General features: G+C 35.2%; 4 protein-coding genes and 1 long non-coding RNA gene across 13 annotated transcripts; 2 read left to right on the forward strand and 3 right to left on the reverse strand.

Moving 5' to 3' along the window:
- Window positions 1-81: 81 nt before the first annotated feature.
- AT-HSFA5 (winged-helix DNA-binding transcription factor family protein) lies at window positions 82-3,666 on the reverse strand. The gene is made up of 2 exons (XM_086562214.1): window positions 3,165-3,666; window positions 82-1,576 (listed from the first exon to the last, which is right to left on the reverse strand). Exons 1-2 carry the CDS (start codon window positions 3,396-3,398, stop codon window positions 371-373), a joined length of 1,440 nt encoding a protein of 479 aa, XP_086418340.1. The 5' UTR covers window positions 3,399-3,666; the 3' UTR covers window positions 82-370.
- On the forward strand, window positions 1,583-2,385 carry LOC147500610 (uncharacterized). The gene is made up of 2 exons (XR_015196424.1): window positions 1,583-2,159; window positions 2,293-2,385. It is a non-coding gene; the product is annotated as an uncharacterized LOC147500610 (long non-coding RNA).
- Window positions 3,667-4,391: 725 nt separating the features above from the next.
- On the reverse strand, window positions 4,392-7,916 carry SHM4 (serine hydroxymethyltransferase 4). The gene is made up of 4 exons (XM_086562215.1): window positions 7,155-7,916; window positions 6,232-6,622; window positions 6,001-6,102; window positions 4,392-4,956 (listed from the first exon to the last, which is right to left on the reverse strand). Exons 1-4 carry the CDS (start codon window positions 7,830-7,832, stop codon window positions 4,712-4,714), a joined length of 1,416 nt encoding a protein of 471 aa, XP_086418341.1. The 5' UTR covers window positions 7,833-7,916; the 3' UTR covers window positions 4,392-4,711.
- A 4,202-nt stretch (window positions 7,917-12,118) lies between these two features.
- Window positions 12,119-14,125, forward strand: LOC147500612 (adenosylhomocysteinase). Its single transcript, XM_086562216.1, has 2 exons — window positions 12,119-12,934; window positions 13,044-14,125. The coding sequence occupies exons 1-2, from the start codon at window positions 12,218-12,220 to the stop codon at window positions 13,788-13,790; spliced, it is 1,464 nt and encodes a 487-aa protein (XP_086418342.1). The 5' UTR covers window positions 12,119-12,217; the 3' UTR covers window positions 13,791-14,125.
- Window positions 14,126-15,076: 951 nt separating this feature from the next.
- On the reverse strand, window positions 15,077-23,009 carry MHK (Protein kinase superfamily protein). 9 transcript variants are annotated; one of them, XM_086562219.1, is made up of 18 exons: window positions 22,887-23,009; window positions 21,891-22,245; window positions 21,693-21,771; window positions 20,696-20,764; window positions 20,455-20,544; window positions 20,131-20,269; window positions 19,910-20,012; window positions 19,753-19,805; window positions 19,163-19,229; window positions 18,642-18,750; window positions 18,501-18,566; window positions 18,331-18,399; window positions 18,190-18,250; window positions 17,980-18,084; window positions 17,835-17,869; window positions 17,665-17,710; window positions 17,294-17,378; window positions 15,077-15,384 (listed from the first exon to the last, which is right to left on the reverse strand). In XM_086562219.1, the coding sequence occupies exons 2-18, from the start codon at window positions 21,896-21,898 to the stop codon at window positions 15,252-15,254; spliced, it is 1,317 nt and encodes a 438-aa protein (XP_086418345.1). In that variant the 5' UTR covers window positions 21,899-22,245; window positions 22,887-23,009; the 3' UTR covers window positions 15,077-15,251. The 9 variants fall into 9 exon arrangements, with proteins under 9 accessions (XP_086418345.1, XP_086418348.1, XP_086418347.1 ...); XM_086562222.1 differs by having other exon boundaries at window positions 18,190-18,244; window positions 22,887-22,997; XM_086562221.1 differs by having other exon boundaries at window positions 17,980-18,087; window positions 18,190-18,244; window positions 22,887-22,997.
- Window positions 23,010-25,719: the final 2,710 nt, after the last annotated feature.

The raw sequence follows: 25,719 nt of genomic DNA on the forward strand, positions 1-25,719 counted from the left end.
AAGAAAACTATGAGAGAGAAACAGTTCAACATATTCTCCTTCCATTAATGTGAAGCCAGGATAATGGAAAAGACAAAGGAAAATGTCAAGAAGCTTTCAAATATCAGATATACAATTTAACTTTGATACTTGGATTAAAACAGTTTACCGTTTTCTTTACAAAGTATTTGTCTCCCATTAGCAACTTTTTTATTAATTAAAGTTATGGTCGGTGTTATACAAAGAGAGGCTGGCATCTAATTCTAAGTGTGTTAAGTTGCAACAACATAATAGAGATTTTTACAGCCAAGCAGGATGTGAAATCTTACATGTAACTCGAGGGATAATGATTTGACGAGGCTGAGAGTGCAGATTAAGCGTGAATAAACATTTAGAGCTTGAGCTGTTCCATATCATTTATATTTCTCCATGACTTTTCATCTCCTGCCCTTCTCTCTTCTTGATCACCGTACTGGCTCCCTCTGAAATTAGAACTTGCTTCTTCAGTCTCTGAAGAGCCTGGTCTTTCTGTTAAAAACTGTTCCCAGAATACATCGTTCACTCGGCCCGGAGCAGCTGGATGCCCTTTTTTACTAGTTGGCACCTCTTGCGAAGATGAAATGGTTGGATCATTATCAGTGATATTTCTATTAGTCCCAGCATCTCTTATATTACCTTCTTTACCATCAGCAAAAGAACTAAGCTCAGCAATAGTAACATTGTCATGATTTAACTGAGGGGCTGTAGTTGAATACTGACTGCTAGTGACTTGCAGTGAAGAAGAGGCAAGTGTCAGATTCAAATGGCAAGGAATATGACCATCACCATCTCCAGTAGAAGCCAAATTGTTGTTCCTCACTTGACTTGACAACAAAGAATTCTTTCTCAAAGAAAATGATGTACCAGTATCTGACAACTCCAATGTTTCAGGTACCAACAAAAGAGCTTCTGTTCTCATGTTTGTATCAATATGATCTTCATCAGTCGTTCTCGTCTGTGGACTCACTCCATCGTCATTGGAGCTTTGTGTGCTCCGAGAGAGAAAATCAGTATCCATGACAGCTGGTGATAACTCAAGTCTCAGCTTATTGGAGAAATTCTGCTGAAAAACATGGCTTGAAACAGACTTAGTGTTGTTATCGTCTATGAAACTAGTTTCTGCAAGATCCTGAACATAATCATCCTTGGGCAGTCTCCTTTTCTTATTAATTGCTGAGAAATACAGAGAGGAACTGCCCATTCTAACCAGATGTTCAACAAAAGTAGGATTGTGGACTGCTCTTGCCAAATAGTTCATCATGCCCAGCTGCCTCTGCTCCATTTCTTGTACCTTATGCTCCAACTCCTCCAACTGAACCTTTGCTTTGGACTTCTGTTGTTTCACTCTCCAAAGATTGGTCTGAATAGAGGTCTTTTCCCTAGAAAGTTTATCTATTTCATCATCTAGTGCTGCTCTTTCTGAATCCTCTGACCCTTGAGGATGAGAATGACTGTGAATAGGCTTCCTTCTGTGAATGTTCTTAAGCAAATGCTTCTGATCCTTTATGAATTCCTCGTTAGCAAACTCCCATTTCTCTGGATCAACTTTTCGAAACCCCTGATACATACAAATGCAAATACAGTTACAAACCACCGATTTCATTTTTAGTAAATAAACCTAATTCGCTCTCAATTTCCTTACACTAAAATTCAATTATAAAAACCAAAACAATACGCCCTTAAAGGGATTGCAAATAGTTGAATTCAGTTCTAAACAATATAATTGATTCCTCAATTCAACTCTCCAAAACAAGTTATCACCAACTACTAAATCAAAACCTATATAATCAAGTGAGCGGAGCGAACATTGCTTGGTTGGTTTCTGTCTGTCCTCAACTTCTCTCTCATTTCTCATTTCTACGCCATAACACTCTCCTCTCTTTCTCCTCAGTCAATCACTCCTCTCTATTCTTCCTCCCCCACTCAATCAATCACAATAATTCTCCCTAATGACACGTCTCTCCATAATTCCGACCAAATAAACTGAACACCGCATGGGTGTGTGGAAAGAAGTTGGAGAAGAACAAAATCATGACTGATTCTTGAACCCCATCTCAAATTTCTCTAATACCCATTGAGCTCAAAAACAGCTTACCATCTTCCACTCTTTGTAGACGAAAAAGTGTTTGGTCAAACTAAAGGTACGTTTTTTTTTCCAATGTCAGTTTCTTGAGTTGGACAAATGAAGCTTCATTTGAAATGGTGTTGTCCGAATATATAATTTTGTTGTTTTTTAATCAGAGTTAATGATCGGAATAATCCGTTATCGGGCAGTTGTTGTCGTTGCACTTTTTTGTCTCGTTGGAGTGCTGGACGCAAGTGCTGGTGACTCAGTGAGTATTCTTTAATATTTAGCTTGTTTTTGTCAATTGTAATATTGATTTGGAGTAACATTGACCAATTAATGCACTTAGAGACGGTAGAAGGAATAAATCTTGTAGTAGACACATCTGCTAGTTGATGAGGGAATCAGCTTTGCACTCAAAGATTGATGAGGTTTCGAAGTTTCGATGATGTTTTAAATTTTTCATATTGGAATTGAGGTTTTGTGAAGGTTTATGTTGAATGATTAATTTGATTAACAAGTTTGAGAATGTCAATTGTTTGATGTTCGTGAGTCTCTCTCATTTTTTCTTTGCCCCCAATACCCTTTCTCCTTCACCCAACTCTCTCTCTCTCCGCAGCTCCGCTCACTCCCCACTGCCATGCATTATACAAAAAAGGTTTAGGCATTGTTGATTTTTCCACATGTTCAGCATATATCCAGCAAAGACCTCAAACTTGAACCATTTACAATTCTCTCAACCAGACAACACTGTTAGTTTGTAAATATTCCAGAACAAAACTTAAAACGAAGCCCTCTAAAGTGTCGAACATAGAGAAAACATTTACACTAAAATCACAAACACTATTATTCAGTTCCATCTCCAAACAATTAAAGAGTAAACAAAACAGCAGTCAATTCCTTGTATCAGAAAAAAGCAAACAAGCTTCTTGCATTGTTAATGGGCCAGCCACTAATAGGCAACCATAACTCCAACTATAACTAACTTCTAAGGGTCTAATTCAATAAACTAAGCAACAAAATAACAACTGAGAAACTAAAGTTTATATAAAAAGAATCAAAATTTGAGAAATTTGCTTACGTAAGTATTGAGCTGCCGAATGAAACTGGAGAAATTGTTATGTTTAAAGAAAGTGGGAAGAAGTAGTCTGGAGAATTCAGGTGGGTTCCACACAACGAAGCTATTCTTGTTTGCACTCCACGACACTATTTCATCTGTTGATATATCGTCCACCATGTCATATGTTTTCAATAGAAACGGTGCAGGACCACCACCTCCTCCTCCACCACTGCTGCCTTGACCACTAGCTTCCATGGTTTGGGTTTGTTGGGGTTGGTGAAAGAGACCAAGAGAAGAAAAGACTTGGCTCTGTTTTTTTTTTTTTTGTTTTTTAAGATTTTGAGGCCGAGGCAGAGTGAGTAATGTTTATCGGACAGATCAGCTCACTTTTCGGGGCATTGACTTCGTGTAAGATAACTACGTGGTAAAAGGCGTGTTTGTGTTGTTAGCTTACATGGGCTTTGCCATATGTTTCCAGTTTGTTGAGGCGCACAACAACTAATGAAATGTTTCAGTTTTGTGGTGATTGTGTGTTTTGTGAGCAGGGGGTTGTTACCTATAGTTGTCACTGTGGTTGGCTGAGTTCAGTCAACATTGTTGGCTGTTTGAGGAGTTGGTGTGCAGTCAAATAGAACAGTTGCATTTTACTTTAGTATTTGAGAGTTGACATACATTTGGATTATACTTGTCCAGCTAATTACTATGTACACACTTCTAAATAACTTCGGCTTCAGTATTGTTTTCTGGTGCAATACAGTTCTGTTTACTTATATTTCAGTATTGTTTTCTGGAGCAAAACAGTTCTGTTTATTTCTGTTTCAGTATTGTTTTTTGGAGCAAAATAGTTCTGTTTATTTCTGTTTCAGTATTGTTTTCTGGAGCAAAATACTTCATTTTCATTCTTCGAATGCACTGGAAAAGTAATTGGACGGTGTAAATAGGCCTCGTTTGCTTGATTTGAGGAGTCTCACATGAAATCTGAGGCATCTCAGGTCTGGTAGAGTAAATGGGCCATTTCTAAAAAGGTGGGAGGGGCCTTTCTTTTAGGTGTATACTCTCCACTTCTCCAGCTAACACCGTGCCATTTGCTGGGCCATATAAAAATATGTAGTCATTTTGAACGTTTAATTCCATCTTGGACAATCTGATTGTAATTTTGAATGAATTTATTTCCATCTTGGACAATCTGATTGTAAATTAGACAAGGCATCATAGTTGCTAGTAGAATGATTTTTGCAGGACTAGAAATTTTCAACTCCAAGCTACCTTTCTTTATTCAAGAAGAACTGCACACTTGGTTTTACACTGATGTCCCATGGAAAACATCAGACCGATTACAGCAAATATGATTCAGCAAAGCCATGTCCTGAAAATTCCAAGTGACTGACTATGTGAATAATAAAATAAAAAAACAAAGGTTTTAGGTTTCAGATGGTGCCCATAGAAAGCCCCGACATACAACATAAAAAAAGTTACAAAGTTACTTCCATGATACTTTATAGGCACGTAAAAGAGAAAATTGTTGGCTCAAAAAAGCCTGCTAACTAACATTTGCAACGTTCTTTCACTTAATCCTGGTACTTCATCTCTGACATTAAGAAGCCAGGCATGTCGTAGGATGCTGAGAACTTCTCAACTGCAGCTTTGAGGTCTTCAATGTCCTTGTTGTCTACCAGGCCCTTGTTGAAGTCCTTCAGGAGCTTCCCATGTTCCTTCTGGATTTTCAGTGTGAGGGTAACAGCCTGGTGGAGGAACTCACCGATCTGTTCAAAATCCTTCTCAAGCAAACCTCTGGAAGTCATAGCAGGGGTACCTATTGAAAGATTACCCAAATAAATAAGTTATATTGTCAAAGGTTCAACACCACCATATTTTACATTTGTCGGCAGAATGCACAATAATGTAACTACCAGCAGGATTGCCATGGCTATGGAATTTAAATGTGAGATAATTTATCAGTCTCCAAAAGCCATAATAGTGTCGAGACTCAGGACCACATTCCCAACAGATACCATATACAAAACTCTAATTAAGTGTGTCGGTAGTTTCCAACATTTGGGCTCTGGCACTTAAAAACATTATATGGGATGAAAAAACTAAAAGAACGACATTCAAGCAACATACCCATTCAACCAGACATGGGGCAAAAAAAATGCAAAAGAAGCTTATGCATGTGGTGCCTGTAGATAACATGTGTAAATGGTTGACCTGATTGGAAATATCAAGCTACATTTGAGGACCTGAAGCATAATAAACTGTAGAAATATACAGCTTGAGCAACTGAGGTCACTGAATATAAGATCTTTCAGTCTTAATAGCAGAAAAGTACCGCTTCCTACAAACTGTGTAGTGTAACCATAGTACAAAATATCCCGATATATCGCGATATTTGGAGATATCTATCCAGATTTCAGAGAAAGATATATAAATATCACGATATGTTCAGAGATATATACTACTGCAAATATCAGTGATATTTTGACGATATTTGCTATATTTGTGATATTTGGGGATATTTTGCGATATTTGGATATATTTAATGATATTTTGTATATATAACAATTTTATTTAATATTTACCATTATATTTCAAATAAATATAAATAATGTATCATGATATATCAAGAAATATCCACAATATCTACGACATTTGTCGATATTCTAGATATATCCACAATATTTGCATGTGAAACAATGTCAAATATCCCCAAAGAGAGGGATATATCCACGATACATATCCAAAAATTGAGTATCGATAAATATCCATATCCTGATATTTTGTACTATGAGTGTAACTGTGTAGTAACATGACTCAAACTATATAATAGCAGAGACATGATGCCAAAAAAAATACTCACCAATTCTAACACCTCCCGGAGCCAGGGCACTGCTGTCACCAAAAACAGCGTTTTTGTTCACTGTGATATTGCATAGATCGCAAAGCTTCTCAACTTTGTTACCTGCACATTACAAATTTGAAGACCAAAACCGTAAGAAGAATTTCAAGTCCCTGGCTATTTATCATTTGTTTAACAGTTAACTTAACCTAATTATCAGATTAAGAATAATAAACATGGTCATCTTCTTACCAGTCAAGCCAAGAGGACGAAGGTCCCACAGAACAAGGTGGTTTTCTGTTCCGCCAGTGACAAGTTTGTATCCCTTGCTCATAAGGTAGTTCCCAACAGCAACTGCGTTGGCCTTAACTTGCTTGGCATATGCCTTGAATGCGGGAGTATTAGCCTGCTTCAGAGCAACAGCCAGTGCACCAATCTGGTGATTGTGAGGACCACCTTGAAGGGCGGGGAAAACAGAAAAGTTGATCTTGTCCTCAAACTCATAAACAGCACCTTCAGGCTGACCCTTCTTAGCGGGCTTGGGACCCTTCCTGTAGAAGATCATGCCAGCCCTAGGTCCCCTCAAACTCTTATGAGTTGTGGTTGTCACAATATCACAGTACTCAAATGGATTGTTAGCTTCCTGAAAAACAATAAAATCGGTTTTAAAAAAATGTTTGTGAAATATTATCACAAGATTTAGTAGGCCAAACTGTACACAAAAGGTCACATAAAAGATGAATCCAGAAAAACTTGTTAATTGATAAATGACATTTACAGTTCCACAAATACATGGCACAAAGAAATGAGGCATGGCTTTAAATTTACTATAATAAACATTCTCTAATATAACATTTAGATATAAATCATATAACTGAATCTCATAAACTCTTTGGACCCTGATCACAGATAAATGAACCAATTGCAAATAGACTTGCATACTCTTCCATTACGGATCACAAGATCTCATACCTCTTCACCCTCAACCCATTTCGCACACATAACAATCCGTCATTTCACAAAGCGTATAGGAATACATGTAAAATTAAATAATGAATAATCAGATCTACATCTATAACCTCACTAACTATATTATCTTTATATCATAACAATATTCAGATCTATTCTATCCAACCAAATCGAATCGAAATGCATGAATTGAAAAAAAAAAATACCTGAGCAGCAACAAGGCCACTAATATGAGCCATATCACAAAGCAAAAGAGCACCACATTTATCAGCAACAGATCTAAACTTAGCATAATCCCAATCTCTAGGATAAGCACTACCACCACAAATAATCAACTTAGGCCTAAAATCCAAAGCCTTCTCTTCCAACTTATCATAATCAATATACCCAGTAGTTGAATTCACCTTATAAGGCAAACTCTCAAAATAAATAGAAGTAGCTGATATCTTCTTCCCACCAGATGTATAATACCCATGTGTCAAATGCCCACCAGATGGTAAATCTAACCCCATAAGTCTATCATGTGGATTCAAAACAGCAGTATATGCAGCAAAATTTGCTGGACTACCTGAATATGGCTGAACATTAACACCCCATTTGGTTGGATCACAGTGGAATGCTGTTAAAGCACGAGATCTACATAGGTTTTCGATTTCGTCGATAAATTCATTACCACCATAATATCGGTTACCTGGAATGCCTTCGGAATATTTGTTTGTTAATGCAGAACCTAGTGCTTCGATAACAGCGAAGGATGTGAAATTTTCTGAGGCAATTAGTTCTATGCCTCTGCATTGTCTTCTTTTCTCCTTCTCTATTAGATCGAAAATTTCGGTGTCTACTGTTTTTAAAGGGGTGTTTCCCCATACGTTAACGGGATCCATTATGTGGGGAGAGAGGGAGAAATGAAAAAGAGACGTCTCCTCTTTTCTGCTCTTTTCGAGGGAAGAAGAATGGATGTGGTACAGGGGTTTGTGGATGAAAGGAGTGGGTTTTTATAGGGAAATGGTATTCCTGGAAGTTACTATTTTAGCCTTTCTTTTTTTTATGTGATTTTCATTTATTTTGTTTTTTGAGAAAATCTATTTTCCCCTGCAGGAGAGGTGTGGGCAAGAATCTAGACCACTTATCAAGGCGGGGTGAGTGTGTATTGCGCCAAAAAATACTGCAATCAAGGTCTCTCGTACCTGCATACATATGCAACCTGCGTACTCTATAATTGATATTGTTTTTTGCATAACAGAGAAAAACAATTTAGTGTAATTAATTTCGGGTGCTAAAACAGTAAAACCAACTTTAATTTACCGGCACGGTATTTTTTTTCGATAATTTGTTATGGTTTTAATCAAGGACCAAAAAATATTCATATGTCGGTTAATATATCGAGTGTATCCAAAGCCGATATATATCGGATATATATCAAATTATATCTTTTTTTTGTGGGCAAGAATCTAAATTACTTATAAAATATCGAAAAATATCGGATACATCAAAAAAAACTGCAATAAGGTCGAAAATACATCAAATTTATGCAAAAGCGTCAAAAATCAAATTGTTTTTATCATAAATATCGAAACAATATAGTGTAATTATTTCGGTGATATAAAGTTTTAAAACCAACTTTAATTTTCGATATATTTTTTCCGATGAAAAATGGTTTTGCAAATAGTTTGTTAGATAGTTGTAATTCTATTATGATATGATCTAGAAATTATCTTGATGATGAACTTGCACTAAAATACCGACATATATTGATGAATATACCGGTGATATTTTGATCCATACTATTTCAATCAATATATACTTTAGAGTTTAAACTACCAAAATATATGAGGTAAAAGAGTTTGTTTGAAAGTGGGGAATGCCACAAATAATTTTGCACCTCCACTTTTTTAAAAATGGTTGGAAATGTTCTATTCAACTGTTCATAGTACCATGTTAACATTGAAAATCATACAAGGGAGTGAATAAATTATTTTGTTACTATATTATCATATATTGCTCAAATCATATAATTAATTTCGGGTGCTAAAATAGTAAAACCAACTTTAATTTACAAGCACTGTATTTTTTTTTTCAATAATTAGTGGCATGGTATTTCAATCAATCTTACTTCCACAGTTTCACTTAATGTGGCAAAGAATTTGTTAGATAGTTGTAATTCTATTTTGATCTAGTGATCTACTCATCTACCTATGCTTTTATCTTGGTTTCGATGGATGAACTTGTATCACTATAAGTCTTACTTATATACTACTATTGTACATCTGTATATCATTATAAGTTAAACTACCAAAATATATGAGTGTAAAAGTGTAAAACAATTGAAAATTGGGGACTGCCATAATTAAAAATGCACCTCCACTTTTTTTAAATGGTTATCCGCAGGTTCTATTGAAAATCATACAAGGGGAAGTGAATAAATCATTTTGTTACTATATTATCATATATATTGCTCAAATGACAATTTAATATTGATAATATATACGAATAATCAAAGGGCAATTTAGATATTTTGTTATTAAGGTTTTAAACAACACCAACCACTGATGATGATGACACATGAGTTTATTACTTTTGTTTAAGTTTCGTTCAGTGAGCTAACAGGGAGTTGGGTTGGTTGGCGTTAAATCAGGCGGAAGTGAAGATCCAAACACCAACTCAGTTATAATTTTCACAATATTAAAAGGAAGAAGAAAAATATAAAGAAAATGATGCTATGGAAGTGTGGATGTTTTTTATGTCTTTTATAATTTTGACTTGTGCCTTACGCCCTCACACCTACCCATTCGTATCTCTCCAATCTTTGTCCACAAAATGAGAACATATATTGACTAACAATCTTCATTTGTTTTTGTCTTTGATTGCATTTTTTTTTTTTTTTGGTGCAACAATCAGTAGTCTACCAAAATCCACCTTCTTTCGTTTTTCATTTTGTTGGGTACTTTGGAGCCTACTTTTTGACTTAATTTTTGTTGTTCAAGACTTGAAGTATAGAGTTCCACTTCTAAATCACAACCCAAATCCAACTCCGAAAGAGTTGGTGAAGATGGTGGTTTATCCATTTGAATAAAAATGCATCTAATATTTCAACAACACTATTTTTAACTGAATTTGGCGAGCTTTAGAATTCGTTACAAACCAAACCATTTCACATAATGACAATGTACAATTTAAAATGGATGCCATCTCAGTACTCAGTAGTCAACACTGAGTCACTGACTTGGCAACGTTAGCGTTAGGTCAACTCGTAAAATCATAATGGAATGTCATTTTGTCAATTTATATTGACAGTTTCGTTAGGATTTTACATTACTAAAATATAACAACTCTTTACGACAAAATTTATATATATATTTGATTGATTAAATGTATTTAGATGTGAGCTTGCATTCACAACTATTTTGATACAAATTTGCTAAACATTTTAAAGAAACCTAAGCATTTTTGTTCGCTGATTTTCATTTTTATAAAGTCATCTCCGACCATGATACAAGAACTATATTACCAAAAAAAAACTATATATAAGAATCTCATGTGCATTACAAAATTGCCACTACTTTGGAGCATTCTGCATTCAACAGTGTGGAAGTGCACTTTCTTTTGATTAAGGCAACTATTCGATTAATAAAAATATCGTGCTCCACGTGGGCCAAGCAGACAGCCCACGTTAACTATGAACGGTTGCCACGCTTAATATTGAGCTACTGGACATTTGGACTGTGAACTACTGAAGAAATTTTGAAGCAAACACACACCTCACCTAGTCTCCGTGGGTTGCGTTCTTGTTTTAGAGAAGAACCCGCCCACCAACTTACTAACCTACCAAGCCCGAAGACGTACTGTACTTTATAATTGGATCTGAAAGATTTGGGTTTCTTTTCTTCCACTCCTATGCTTATTTTTTATTTTACCTACTAAGAGAAAATGAAAAGCAAAGAGACTTTGATAGGCCTATCATAGGAGTTAGAAGCATGATACCGACGCACCTTCACCAACTAAAGGTCACTGCTGAAAAAGGAATTGACGGATACCAAGTTACTAACATGGGCATATATCCATCTAGCAGCTATACGTAAATTTTATTCACATTATGACCAGCCCAACCATGACTAGGTATTCTCTATTTAAAATCTAAGCATGACAGTGGGTAGTTTTGTTCAGCAATATCAGCATCTTCAAGAGAAACTAAGAAATTATCAAATTTTTTAACCAAACCAAAAAAACACCATCCAACTTCAAAAGAAACATTAAATATTTGACATCAAATGACGCGGTTTTAGATAAATCGCGCTATATAGTTCACACGGCTTTCTCAAAACCGCGCTACTGAAGCCCATCTTAAAAATCCATCAACTTTATTCTTTTTTCTCTTTCCAAATTGCAAAACCGCGTGATTAAAGTCCACACTCTAGCCCAAGCTCGTGGGGTGTTAAAAAACTGTACGATTTCTACAAGAGAGATTTGATACAACACCAAAACTGGAACCAAATTTTGACTGATTTGGTGTTTGGTTTGATGTTTTTTGGTATTTTCATTAAGAGTAAATCTAGTGTGGGCAGGAGAGAGAAAATGAGAATGAATCTGGGCCACTCACACACAGAGATGAGGGTGTATTTCAATAAAGAAGTACTGATCCAAAGGCCCTCATTCCTGCGTACCCATACATCATGCGCACGGAAGACATGCTCTTTCATTAATATGTGTCTATTCTAAAGATTAAAAAACATCAAATTATTGAAAATACCAAATTATTAGAAATTTGGTATTTGATGCTAGAATAGTATCTCAAAGATGCTCTTAGAAAATCATATTAGCATCTAAATATCTAATAATCACAGTTTTATTTCATAATTATAAGTCACGGCAACCCACCAACCCCACAAAGAAAGATGGCAGACTGGATGACTAAAAAAAAGGTTAAAAACACACGTGGGACCTACCACCTCTCTCCTCGCTTCCTCTACTCAACGATCTCACAGATCCACCGCTAAAATATCCAAATCAGTAAATCATTAATTAATTAATTCCCAAAATCATTAAAAAAACAAAAAATATAATAATAATAATAATAAAAAAGTAAAATGTACACCTACACAATAAAATCTGAACCGTCGATCTATTAACTAAAACCCTATATATATCTCACATCCCACATACCTAATCCCTCGTTCCACTCTCCTTTCTCTCTTCCAACTCTTCCCCCAAAACTTTCATATCCCAGATCCAGAGAGAGTTATCCTCATTTCTCCCCCCCCCCCTTCCCACAATGGCTTCTTCTTTATCAGTTGAGAAAACCTCCACCGGTCGTGAATACAAAGTTAAAGACATGTCCCAAGCCGATTTCGGCCGTCTCGAAATCGAGCTAGCCGAAGTCGAAATGCCAGGACTAATGTCTTGCCGTACCGAATTCGGCCCATCTCAACCATTCAAAGGAGCAAGAATCACAGGTTCACTCCACATGACAATTCAAACTGCAGTTTTAATCGAAACACTAACAGCCCTCGGTGCACAAGTCCGTTGGTGTTCATGCAATATCTTTTCCACACAAGATCATGCTGCATCTGCTATTGCACGTGATAGTGCTGCGGTGTTTGCTTGGAAAGGTGAGACATTGCAAGAATATTGGTGGTGTACTGAGAGAGCTTTAGATTGGGGTGTTGGTGGTGGTCCAGATCTTATTGTTGATGATGGTGGTGATGCTACACTTTTAATTCATGAAGGTGTTAAGGCTGAAGAGGAATTTGAGAAGTCTGGTAAATTACCCGACCCGGCTTCGACTGATAATGCGGAATTTCAAATTGTATTGACTATTATTAGGGATGGTTTGAAGACTGATCCTAAAAGGTATCAGAAAATGAAGGGGAGATTGGTTGGTGTTTCTGAGGAAACTACTACTGGTGTTAAGAGGCTTTATCAGATGCAATTGAATGGGACTCTTCTTTTCCCTGCTATTAATGTTAATGATTCTGTTACTAAGAGCAAGGTAATTTTTTTTTTATTAGATCTAATTTTGATATCTAGATCTGGGGTTTGTTAATTAAATTATATATGTTATTGGGTTGATTTATGGTTTATATGTTGTTGTGTAACAGTTTGATAACTTGTATGGATGCCGTCACTCACTACCTGATGGTTTGATGAGAGCTACTGATGTTATGATTGCTGGAAAGGTTGCAGTTGTTTGTGGTTATGGAGATGTTGGAAAGGGTTGTGCCATGTCAATGAAGCAAGCTGGAGCACGTGTTATCGTGACAGAAATTGATCCAATTTGTGCTCTACAAGCTTTGATGGAAGGTCTACAAGTTTTGACTCTTGAGGATGTTGTGGCTGATGCTGATATCTTTGTTACCACCACTGGTAACAAGGATATTATCATGGTTGATCACATGAGGAAGATGAAGAACAATGCTATCGTTTGTAACATTGGACATTTTGACAATGAAATTGATATGCATGGTTTGGAAACTTTCCCTGGTGTGAAGAGGATTACTATTAAGCCTCAGACAGATAGGTGGGTGTTCCCTGATACCAAGTCGGGTATCATTGTTTTGGCTGAAGGAAGGCTCATGAATTTGGGATGTGCTACTGGTCATCCTAGCTTTGTCATGTCATGCTCTTTCACTAACCAGGTGATTGCTCAACTTGAGCTGTGGAACGAGAGGACCACAGGCAAGTATGAGAAGAAGGTCTATGTTTTGCCCAAGCATCTTGACGAGAAGGTTGCTTCACTTCATCTCGGAAAGCTTGGAGCTAGACTCACCAAGCTCACACCCGACCAGTCTGAGTACATTAGCATCCCTGTTGAGGGTCCTTACAAGCCTGCTGCCTACAGGTACTGAGAGAGTGAGAAAGTTGGGAATGGTGGAAGTTTGAACGGATTTTGCTTTTCTTGGTAGGTTTGATTTTCGTGTCGGTGGGAAGAATGGAGGGTATGGGTCTATGTTGGAATTTCAACAGTAAGACTCTTTTGGGTTTTCAAATAATGTTGAGGATGTGTTGGATATAACAATGTGATTGATGCAGCAGTTTATAGACTGCATCTCTTGTTATCATTTTTATTTGGTCTTTTTGTTATCTCTTTCTGAGAAGAATTTTTATCTACTGTGATTAGGCAATGTTTTGGCAAGAGTTACTATCTATTGCTCAAAGTCTCAAACTACAATGATTTTCTGTCTCTGTTGTGTCTTTTAGTGTTTTCTCACCCCCTCAGAATATCTCGATATATCATGAAGTATCACAGGTGATTCATTATTTGCTCACGCTCGTGAACTTAAAAGATAGAATGGAATATCAACTTCCAGGTTTATTGGTGTAACTAAATACTGTTTAACGACTCATCACCAAAACTACTAATTTCTTTAAAAACTGTTAAGTCTGGAGTTCAATGCCAACCTTGGTAAATTGTTGGATTGTTTAACATTTCCAACATGGTACCACAATCCTCCTCGTGTAGCGTGTGAAGTAGGGACGCGAAGTTTGTTAAAAATGTTCTCAGCAGCAAAATTGCTTGAAGATTAAGAAAGAGATCCGCAGAAAAAGTTGCAATGGACATGTGTGTAGGCAAAGGATTCGCACAGCCAGCTTACGAAAACGGTTGCAACAACCATTTGCTCTTCTGAAAATCAACTGAAAAATGTCCAAAATCAACTGAAAAATGCTGGCAGGATTTGCGTTCTGAAATATGGCTTGCATGTGTTGGATTTCTAAAGTCTAAACACAATGCTCAGTATCTCGTGAAGTCAGTGTGATGCCTGGCATGGGTACATTGTCCCAAATTAGTATTTGCTAGACTGTTAGAGACTTGTGGTTCAAAGAGGGAGCAAACTTTCCCGTTTTTCTGCGAAGTTTAATTTGATTCAAATGAAAAACGAGAATCAACAATTAAAATTTCTCCCGAACCTTGGTTTGCAGTAAAGAGTTTAGACTACAACAATCTCACCAGCCACTGCTCGTTTTTCATGCAAGTTTCTCCCTCGTAATATTAAAGACGGCTTCTTCAATTTCAGTAGGCATAAGTCTTCAGTGTTCCACAACAAGAAACTCACATTCTACGCCTATGCTTGTGCCCTCATCAAACTGTGAGGTAGCGTGGATAACAAAATACAACCCACCAAACACAGAGAAAGGAGTATTAAATTCTATTAACAGTCTCTTTATTACATCAATCATTCAAATGGTATGAACTACGATAAATAAAATAATTTAATTGCCAAATAACTTTACAATCATCCATAGAAATGAACTTGCTGCAAAGGTGAGGACATGATCTGAAATAATTTAATTGCCAAATAACTTTACAATCATCCATAGAAATGACCTTGCTGCAAAGGTGAAGGCATGATCTGAAATGGTCTGTCTAGGATGCTAGACTGAAGTGATGAAATGGTTGATCCTTCCGGCTGCGAGATTTCAATTGTTGGACAAGAAAGCTGACTGCAGCCACACAAATGAATATCTAGTACATGACAAATATACAGCATTTCACACTATAACTAGAGATCCCTAGAAACTAAAACAGGATAAGGTGTTTGGTTTGCAGAGTGTCAAGAGGATAAAATGGTTTAAAAAGCAAAATAAAACTATAAAAATTCAATCCCGCTGCTTATTTTCAAAGACTCTCTTCATTGCCACTTGAAGCTGAAGTAGTACTATTTGGATGAACTTCTCCTGAAGCTCGAGTCTCGAAGGTATGCTCTAGCTAGGGTTCTCATTCATTAGGCATCATGTAACCTCCTAGAAGGGTGAGGGTGAGGTCATAACCCATCAAAAAAGAAACAACTATAATTAAATGTTTAACTCTCTTGCATAGGTAGCGCACATTACACACTAATTAACCTGATGATAGCTGCTCAACTAGGGGGTGCTTTGAATTGAAGAAAAAATAGGGTAAATGCCTGATTCGGCTATGATAAATGCACATTGTGCTCCAACCGGCCACGCCATTTTATTTTGACCTTTTTTTTATTGGTAAGCCTGTTTTTAAATGAGATCAATAACGCTTTGTTGCTGGCAGGGTTCGAGCCCCAAACCTCTGGTATCATCACCCAAAAATTTTACCAACTTTGCTAGTTGGCACCTGCTATTTTGACATTTTCAACGGGTTTTGACCTTGTTCTAAAAACAAGAAAACTTCTCTCTCTCCTCCTTTGAAATTGTTGTCCCCTCATGATTCCCATAATTTGATGTATACAAGGATAGCAACCGCACGATTTTATAGAGATCAACCACAATGAGATGAGCGATTGAGATTACCTTAATTTTTTAAATTAATAATTATATTTTCGTCTGATTCATTTTAGATATATGGTCGAGATTGGTTACGAGATTGGTTAGACCTCTTTTGGTTATTACAATTTGAAATTTTTGAATGTTTAAACAGAAGTAGTACGATAATCATTTATCAAAATTAGAAAGAAATATCAACAAGGAACAAAACATAAAAAAAGAAATGGTCATTCTTGTTCATTCTTTAATGGTCATTCTTCAAAAGAAAACATAAAGAAACAACATCAATCACCTCTTCACTCTCCTCATCCTCTTTGTCATCTGCCTCACCATCTTCCTCATCACCACCATCACTTGAACTCCCATCATCACCCTTTCTATCGTAGCAGTAAGGGTCCCTCAGCCATTGAAGAGGGTGAGTGAGGAAAATGATGAGGCAGATGACGAGGATGAGGACATTAAAGAGGGTGACTGATGTTCTTTCTTTCTGTTTTTTGCTTTTCAATGTTTTGTTTTCTTTTGAAGAATGACCATTTCTTTCTTTCTGTTTTGTTCCTTGTTGATATTTATTTCTGTTTTTGATGAATGATTATCGTACTACTTCTGTTCAAACATTCAAGTTTTTCAAATTACAATAACCAAAAAGGGTCTAACCAAAAACCAAACTCAACCATATATCTAAAATGAACTAGACGAAAATACAATTATTAATTTCAAAAGTTAAGATAATCTCAATCGCTCATCTCACTGTGGTCGTGCAGTTGCGGTTGCGGTTGCTATCCTTGCACACATCAAATTATGGGAATCATGAAAGAACAACAATTTCAAAGGATAGAGTGTTGCAGGAGGAGAGAGAAATTTTATTGTTCTTAGAGCAAGGGCAAAAAGGTCAAAAATAAAATGGCGTAGCCGGTTGGAGCACAATGTGCATTTATCATGGCCAAATCAAGCAATTACCCGAAAAAAATAACAGTTGTCTTCAAGACTGCATGGAGAACACTCAGGAGAACCCCACCATCATCTCAAAGAATATCATAAAGTTCTAACCAACCAACAGAACTCGAAGCAAATTGGAGAACAAAACAATGAAAACTTACAGATTGGAACCATTTTTCACCTGTTCAAAAAATAGGATGACGGCAAGGAAGAATCGACTGGCCCATTGGTTCCATTTTGACTGGGAGGTAGTAAGGACCACCAAGCTGGAGGACAAAAAGGGTATCCACTGTCATTAGTAGCAGAGTAGGAGAGAATGAAATTTACTGGAGTGCATATGATTCCCTGTTAACCTAGCAGGCTAGCAATTCTAATATGACAAGGGATTTCAAGCAGCATTGGGCCAATGTACATGGACCAGCTCATGGACAATTTAAACAGTCGAGAATTCACCAATCACTACCTGTACTTTTTCTTGAATCTAATTTTAAATCTTTCTCCAATTGTTGATTCATAAGTATTAGATATTGCCATATCGGACAAGAAAACTACCTGACTGGTTTAAGTGGTCCTGGAAACCAGAGCAAAACATTATCTCCTGCAAGGGTAATTGTTTTCTCAGATAACAACTTCCTTTTGGCCATAATACATAAAATGCTTGCAAGTCGAAGGTAAATTTCATAGATATGATACAGATGTGAGGCAAATTGACATACACTCACCTCCATTGCATTTTGAGAGAGAGGATGAACCATTTCTGCAAGAATAAGGAAATCACTAACAGTTTTATTGTCAATCTATAAGACAGAGAAGCAACCTATCATTTAACTACACTATAAAATATCAGATCCAAGTGAAAATTATTACCAAATTTAGAAACGCTAGGCTTTACTGCCAATGTTAATCCAAGGAAGCAGTCGTTTGAATCAGTATCAAAATCCCATAAACTCAACTCAAGTTTTGGCTTTGCACCTACTAAGGTTGAAACAGTAAAAGATATAAAAGAGACAAACAGTGTGCGTTACACATATTGGATGTTGAATTGGGTATCCAAGAATGTACTCATAAGCAACTCACCATTGTGATCTAGCTTGGATTTGACAGGATCCAAGAGGGGATAAGGAACCCACATCTGCACCTATTCCAGTGCAAGAGTTAGACAGTTAGTTCCTTTAATGTTCAGTTTGGTAAAACAACAAGTTTAACATAGAGTATTACATGGAAAAAGGGATGCTGCAGTGCTTGCTCTGCTGTAGGTCTCTTACGTGGATCCCAAGAGCACAGTTTCTGCCAATAGTCCAAAGGAAACATATTCAGTACAAAAAGAGTAAATTAAGTATTAGCAGAAAAGACTACATGCGGAATCTCATTATCCTACCAACACTTACCGTGATCAAATCAACTGCTTCCATGCTTGCATTCGGAACGACAAATGAAAGATTGACAGGCGAAACCTACAGGAAAGAAACTGTTAATACAAAATAGGATATCATTAACAATCCAATTAACAGGTTAACCAAAGAGCAGACCTCTGTAAGAGTACAGTTACTTATCCCTGAAAGGTTCAGTCCTTCTGGTAAGCTAGTCCAATCTGGAGTACCAAGAACACAACATATTTTGGAAAGTTGATCTGCTTCACTGAAAATGCACACCAATAATCTTTAGTACCAGTTCTGTTTTTACCAAAGATTCACTCCGCTGTTCTTCCACTCTAGATATTTTTGAAGTTTGAACTTATCCACTAACAAACATCTTTCTATTGCAAGGGAAGGCATCCCTCTAAACCCACTGCAGCCAAGGTAGAAGCTAATAAAATTTCTTGATGGCTCTGATGAATTTCTGAGCTCATCAAACTGCCAATTCAGGCTGGACACAAGCATGCAGCCTGCTGTTGTGCATTTATTTTCCCTCATGCTAGCTACATGTAATTGTGCAATTATCTTTGCACATTGGTTTGAAAGCAAAATTGTTTCTACTATTCACCAAGCAAAATTTATTTCATATCCATGCAAAGAACAAAGGACACCTAAGATTTGGAAAATAAAAATACCTTTCACCAGGAAAAATAGGAAATGACGTGAAAAGCTCAGCTAAAATTGCGCCAACAGCCCACATATCTGCAAATCAATTATTACTCGATTAATGAAAAGATATAAGAATACCTACATCAATCTAGTAGTACATGAATGGCAATAGATAAAACAAACAATATTTACTCCTAGCAAAAAAAATGGCAATATAACAAATAATAGTTAAGCCTGATGAAAATGCACATATTTGTTTTCAAAATGACTAACTTCAGGGGTATATGTCAACCAATATCTGCACACCGGCAGGGATATCAATACATGTTTTCCTCAACGAAAGTACGAAAAATGATAATACAGATGCCTTATGAAAGTAGAAAAATCATTCTTAGGCGTGCTAGCTTGCACATCGAGAGCAAAAGAGCTTGCTATTGATCCACAAAAATTTTCAAGACCATTAGTTGTTTGTGCAGGGAGAAGACTTTGACATGCAAATTATTTGGATCACAATAGACGATTTATTTTGATTTTTTTTATTAATTTTATTTTTTAAAATATTTGATTGATTAATCGAGGATTATTTGATTTAGAGAAAAGGTAAGGAACCACATACCAATAGCAGGAGTGTATGATGATGATTGCAACAAGACCTCTGGTGCTCGGTACCTTCAGATATAGGATAGGAGAAATGATAAATAATGTTTATCATGCCCAAACCAACTTGCATGGATGGCAGAAAATGTGGTAATACAGTTCAAAGCTACTCTCACCAGCGAGTAGAAACATAGTCAGTGTATGGTGGCTTTGATGATACTTCTCTTGCCAATCCAAAATCAGCAATCTTTATTTTGTCGTTAGTCACCAGCAGATTCTCTGAAGGCACGCATTTTTTTTTATCACTTCCCATACAAATAATCTTGTATTTTATGTGAATGCGTAGAAATAGATGTTTACTAAACAAGTGAAAGAACTCAATACAAAGTAAAAATACCAGGTTTCAGATCCCGATGAAAATATCCATTGCTGTGCATGTATGAAAGTCCTTGCAACACTTGAGAGATTAGGCTTTGTATATCCGCCTCAGGGAGAGGGCTTTGCCTACTTCTCATGATCTGGTAAAGATTAAATTCCTGGAAACATGGCGATAAGAATAAACTATATATAAAAACGGTCAAAATTGCATTGAAAAGAAAACAAACCTTACATCTTATCGCCATAAATCCATAAAATGATATGATGCTAAATTTCTAGATCAATTCATCACATACTAAATCCAAGTTTCAGGCAGTTAAACTTGTAAATCTCAAGACCTTACCATGTACTCAAAGATGAAGAACAACTCCTGATTCTCCCGAACAACTTCCTTCAACTTAACAATATTGGGGTGATTCAATTTACAAAGGGACTGCAAATGGAAAAATTATATTTCAACATCACTGGCCTGGCCCAAATCAAGATAGAAAATTTGATTCTCTAGATATAGAAGCTTGCAAAAAAAATTACCAAAAAATAAAACAGGTAAGAATCGAATTGATAGAAAACCATTCTTAACCTACCTTAACTTCACGTAGACTCATGCACTCCTCCCAAGAGCAGAACTTCCTCCTCATTTTCTTTATTGCAACCTATGGCCATGGGTGTGCACTCACATTCAATCTCTTTACCAATAAAGGGTAACAGGTAATATTGTTTACTTGAGTAAGAACACACATCAGTATGATAATTCTCACTATTTAGATTGAACTCAATATCTTTCTAAGAAAGTCTTAACAAAAAATTTATACAAAAACCAGAATATTAAACAGTTAAATTATACTCGCTTCTCTTCCACTTTTTTTATTATCAGTGTAATATATGAACAACATGACCTTTACAACATTTTGGATATATAACATAGTGTTTACTAATAAATGAAGGCACCTTTAGCACTATGAGGCAATGTTACATGGACACGCCATATTTTAAAAATAAACCGTGTCGGATACGTATCTACGCATCCGTGTTGGACACGACACTGACACATCCTGTATGTGATATACCTCAGTTTTTATATTTGGCCGTGTTGGATATGGACACACGTGTCCGTGTCAAAATAACTTAGCTATGAAGAGATCTAGGGAACTTAAATGTAGAAAAGTAACAGATACAAAACAAATCCTGATATTCATGGTTTACTGGATGTTGTACTCAAACTCAAAGGAAATACACAGTTTCTAAAAATCGGTGTTTGTCACCTCACTTTGTATATTTTTCCCTCCTTAACAGTGTGAACAATAAGTAAGCTTTCTTTCTAAATGTGTAGTACAGCATTATTTCCAAGTGTGCAGTATACTATATTATGGACTAGAAATAGACTAGTATTCGTCATCTTTTCCTTCACAACTAATTCCAAAAGTTTTCGGTAAATATTGCAAAGAACATAGAAGTTACATCCTATCATAGAAGTGACCACGAATCCTGTATGTAGAAAAATCAAAAAGCACATCGACTTGCATTTTCAAAGTACCATATATTACCCCCAATTTACTTCTTAAATGCTACTTCTATACTTACAATCTCATTTGTATCAAGATTCAGTGCCTTATATACACATCCACAAGTTCCATCTCCAAGTTCATTCATAAGTTTGTATCTGAAACCCATTGCGTAAAAGCCATATTACAACCCACGGCAGGTGCCAAAGAAAAGAGTAGTAATAAAAATAATTATAGAAATCAATAAAATAAAAAGGTCAAACCACATTAAGCTCACCTTTCCATTATTGAATTTGTAACAAGTCCTAAGATCAGTATGTGTCAGTGAACTTCTATCAAACTTGAGCCACAAGTCCTTATACCGGCAATGCAATGCCTTGCACTTGGTTGTAAGTAGAGATTACAGCTAAACTGTTGCCAAAAATACAAGATGTTGGAAAAAGTGCATTTTTCATGATATGATTGATTAAGCATCATCCAGAAGATGTTCGACATGCTTAAATGCAGCCTCTGTAAGCTGCAGTCAACCCGCTATCATCAACAAATACAGTTGATCTGTACACCCAACAGCAGATGTCCAGCAGAGAGATATGTCAGCTTAATCAAAGGAGAATCCGAAGTGGTGAACTCAGCTGTAAATAGAAACAGGAAGTGAATAAAATTATTAAAGACTATGTGATTCTTTATAAAATTAAATAAAGTGACAAACAATTTATACTTTCTATTCTTAAAGACTTGATTCACTTAGTTACTTTCACGGTTGAGGTTTCCAGGATTTAGTTTTAAAATCAGTGTATATGCAATTTTAATGACTTCTCTTGTTACTTCTTTGTGAAGATTCTCCCTCACTCCTGTTGTACTTCATTTTTCAAATAACATCCTTCTAACAATCAAAAAACAAACAATACTACTCAAAAGAAATTTCCAGAAGCGCGAAAACCATCAATCAGCAAACATTAATAACTTATTAAAAAATCAAAGTGTATAACTATAACAAACGAATCCCCCAAACCTCAAACAACATAAACATTCATATCAATCCGGAATTTCACTAACAAACCAATATTCCCAAAATCAACTCAATCCATAAACATTATTCAATCCATAAACATTATTCAACGTTTCAAATGTATAAGATCACGAAACAAATCAACAATATAAAAAGCGTCAAATCAATATTTAATTAATAAACCTGAATTCGTTCTGATTTTTATGATGAATTAATAATAAATATTAAAATTGTAGATGAAAAAAAGAGATAAAGGAAACTTACACATCGGAATTCAATTATGGGTGTTTCCATAATTCCATTAGACAAAAGTTGAAATGGTCCCGACTATTTATACAAAACGTTTTGGACTCTTGCTATTTGTCATACACCCCCCTCAAATGCCTCAATATTTACAATAGTTACCCTTTAGTTTATAGTTGCCCCCTATAATTTGTGAATTTCTTCGGATTATTATTGCCGAATTATAATATCTGGATTTTTTAAATTAAAAAAAAAAAGGCCTTAGTTGGAAACATAGCTAGTAATTCACCGTTTAATTTGTGAATATCTTGAAATGAGATACAAAAGCCATCGATCTTGAATATTTTGGAAAACTTCCGGTATATGAAGAACGTGGAAATGGGGATGACGAGTATGCAATTCCTAATGAAGCTATTGGAAATGCTAATGATGCTACAAATAATGTAATGCTACTCGTGATAATATTATTTTTGAAGAGCTTTTTGGGTCTTCTATGTGATAGGACTTAATAGAATTTTCACTATTTTGGGATTTAGTTAGTCTGTAGTATGTACTCTCAAGACATTAAAGTTTTTGTTTGGATTTTATTGAGCCTGCAAGACATTAGAGTTTGTTTTGAATTTAGCTAGTCTTTCAGTTTGTCACTTTGACTAGTATTTTAAGTATTATTGGCTTTATGCAACTGATTATTGATTATATCTTTTTTTTGCTAAGGCTTGATTGATTGTTAGCGATTATATAAATGTTTGCAAGCATATATAATCAATTAGTCATCAAATTATTTTGTTTGTGATAATAAATACTAAATAGTAAGTAGAACAAAAAAATTCAACTTAGTATTATTTTGTTCATGAAAAAAAAACAAAAAAAAACCCACTATATATCAAAATTTTAAATGAAAATATATATAGCCGAATTTCAAAGGAATACATTTGTATTATACCCATTTAAAACACGTATCATATTTTTAAATATTTAAAAGTATTATTGTTAAACATTTCAAATCTTAGCAAATAATTTTGTATCGAACCTTTGTCGTCTACGAATTTACTAGTTGCAATATATATAATAGCAATAATTCTCAGCTAAACCAAAAGAAACTAGTAAATGTTTATCATTCGTAGCATGGTATCCAAATGCAAAAGTAGAAAGACTGCCACACAACCCATGCTCAATACGGGGAAATTCTAAAAGCTAAGTGCATTAATTAATTTTAACACTGTATTTTTACTATTTGCTTAAAGATGATTGTTTAACAACTGGGCAAAACTTTGTTCAATGAAAGACTCGGCTGAGTAGATAATCCGATCATCGACTCTTGCGTTTACTCAATTATTGTGGATTGCCAAAAATGGCAAGATTATAATTAAAGATGGAAAGCATATAATCACATACGATAAAAAACAATAAACAGCTCGCACTCTCAAACTCCACAGTATTGTATTCTTTTGTGCATATTTTTTATAAACATATATACGCACAAAAAAATAAAACACTTTGGAGTTTGAGCATGGGTTGTGTGGCAGTCTTTCTACTTTTGCATTTGGATATCATGCTACAAATGATGAATATGTACTAGCTTCTTTTGGTTTAGATGAGAATTATTACTCTAATTTGTATGTTAACATGTGTGATATGTATACTTAGGTGAGAAGGTGTAGGTAAGATGATGGTGATGTTTCACAATAATAGTATATAAAAAGTTGTATGGTAGGGACTGAGTCAGAATTATAAGCCTAGGAGTGCGAGATTATGTGCACACCCCATCTCAAAAAAAATAATAATAATAAAAATAAATAAATAAAAAATATATATAATAATATATATATATATATATATATATATATATATATATATATATATATATATATATATATATATAATTTTTTTTTCCACAAGGTCTAAACAATAAATATTAACAAAATTGCTCATTTATTTTAATTCACAAGTATATAGTGAGTTGATTACTAAGAATTTAATATGGACTGATAAAGGTTAACTACTAAAGCACTTAAGCCATTAATTGATATTACTATGTCTATATATATATCTATATAATCTAGTCCACAAGTCTATAACAATTCAACAAATTATTAACTTCCTATAATGTTATAAATTTATATAACCCTACTATAATGTGGATAAAAGTATAAAAGATTAACATTGAAAGTAAAAAATTATCTTGGTTTTTTTTTTTTTAAGTGAAAATTTTATTGATAATGATAACGAGTTTTACAAATAATTAGGACAAACGTGCAACAAGCTACGTCCGTAAGTCCTTTTATAAATTTTTTTTTTTTTTTTTTTTTTTTTGGATTGAGGTCTAACGCTTGTTTAATAATTGAAAGTGAAAAAAAGGAGGGAGAGCTTACGAGTTTGTTATAGGTGATTAGAATTATACAAACTAACTGGTTGGGATTCGAGCCTTTGACTATTTGTTTTAGTCTCATTAACACATCAAACATTCAAATACACATTTGTCCCTCTTTAATGGTTTTAGACTTAAAATAAATAATAAATGATAATTTTGTAAGAGCAAAAAGATAAGTAAAAAAAAAAGTTAGTTTATTGGAATGTTTTTTATTAGTTTTTTTTTTTCATACTATTTTTTTTGTTGATTATATTCTCACTATGAAAATTTTGGGAGTGCCATAATGGAAATTTGCTAAAATAATTGGGGGTGCGAGTCTTTATAGTTTGAAGTACTTTTACTATTAGCATAAAGATGTTTGTTTAACAACTGGGCAGAGCTTTGTTCAATGAAAGACTCGACTACTGAGTGGATAATCCGATTATCGACTCTTGCGTTTACTCAGTTATTGTGGATTGCCAAAAATGGCGAGATTATAATTAA

Source organism: Coptis chinensis, chromosome 5 (genome assembly GCF_015680905.1).
Source record: "Coptis chinensis isolate HL-2020 chromosome 5, ASM1568090v1, whole genome shotgun sequence".
In the NCBI taxonomy this organism is placed as follows: Eukaryota; Viridiplantae; Streptophyta; class Magnoliopsida; order Ranunculales; family Ranunculaceae; genus Coptis; species Coptis chinensis.

What these genes read in the sequence shown, in the direction of transcription:
- AT-HSFA5 (XM_086562214.1), bottom strand. Translation starts at nt 3,398, where the DNA reads ATGGAAGCTAGTGGTCAAGGCAGCAGTGGTGGAGGAGGAGGTGGTGGT. An exon ending in TTCGGCAGCTCAATACTTAC is followed by an intron (nt 1,577 to 3,164) that starts GTAAGCAAATTT and finishes TGTATGTATCAG; the next exon opens with GGGTTTCGAAAAGTTGATCC.
- SHM4 (XM_086562215.1), bottom strand. Translation starts at nt 7,832, where the DNA reads ATGGATCCCGTTAACGTATGGGGAAACACCCCTTTAAAAACAGTAGAC. An exon ending in TCGTCCTCTTGGCTTGACTG is followed by an intron (nt 6,103 to 6,231) that starts GTAAGAAGATGA and finishes TGTAATGTGCAG; the next exon opens with GTAACAAAGTTGAGAAGCTT. An exon ending in TCCGGGAGGTGTTAGAATTG is followed by an intron (nt 4,957 to 6,000) that starts GTGAGTATTTTT and finishes ATCTTTCAATAG; the next exon opens with GTACCCCTGCTATGACTTCC.
- LOC147500612 (XM_086562216.1), top strand. Translation starts at nt 12,218, where the DNA reads ATGGCTTCTTCTTTATCAGTTGAGAAAACCTCCACCGGTCGTGAATAC. An exon ending in ATTCTGTTACTAAGAGCAAG is followed by an intron (nt 12,935 to 13,043) that starts GTAATTTTTTTT and finishes GTTGTGTAACAG; the next exon opens with TTTGATAACTTGTATGGATG.
- MHK (XM_086562217.1), bottom strand. An exon ending in TCTTCATCTTTGAGTACATG is followed by an intron (nt 20,270 to 20,454) that starts GTAAGGTCTTGA and finishes CCATGTTTCCAG; the next exon opens with GAATTTAATCTTTACCAGAT. An exon ending in GTAACTGTACTCTTACAGAG is followed by an intron (nt 18,567 to 18,641) that starts GTCTGCTCTTTG and finishes TCTTTCCTGTAG; the next exon opens with GTTTCGCCTGTCAATCTTTC.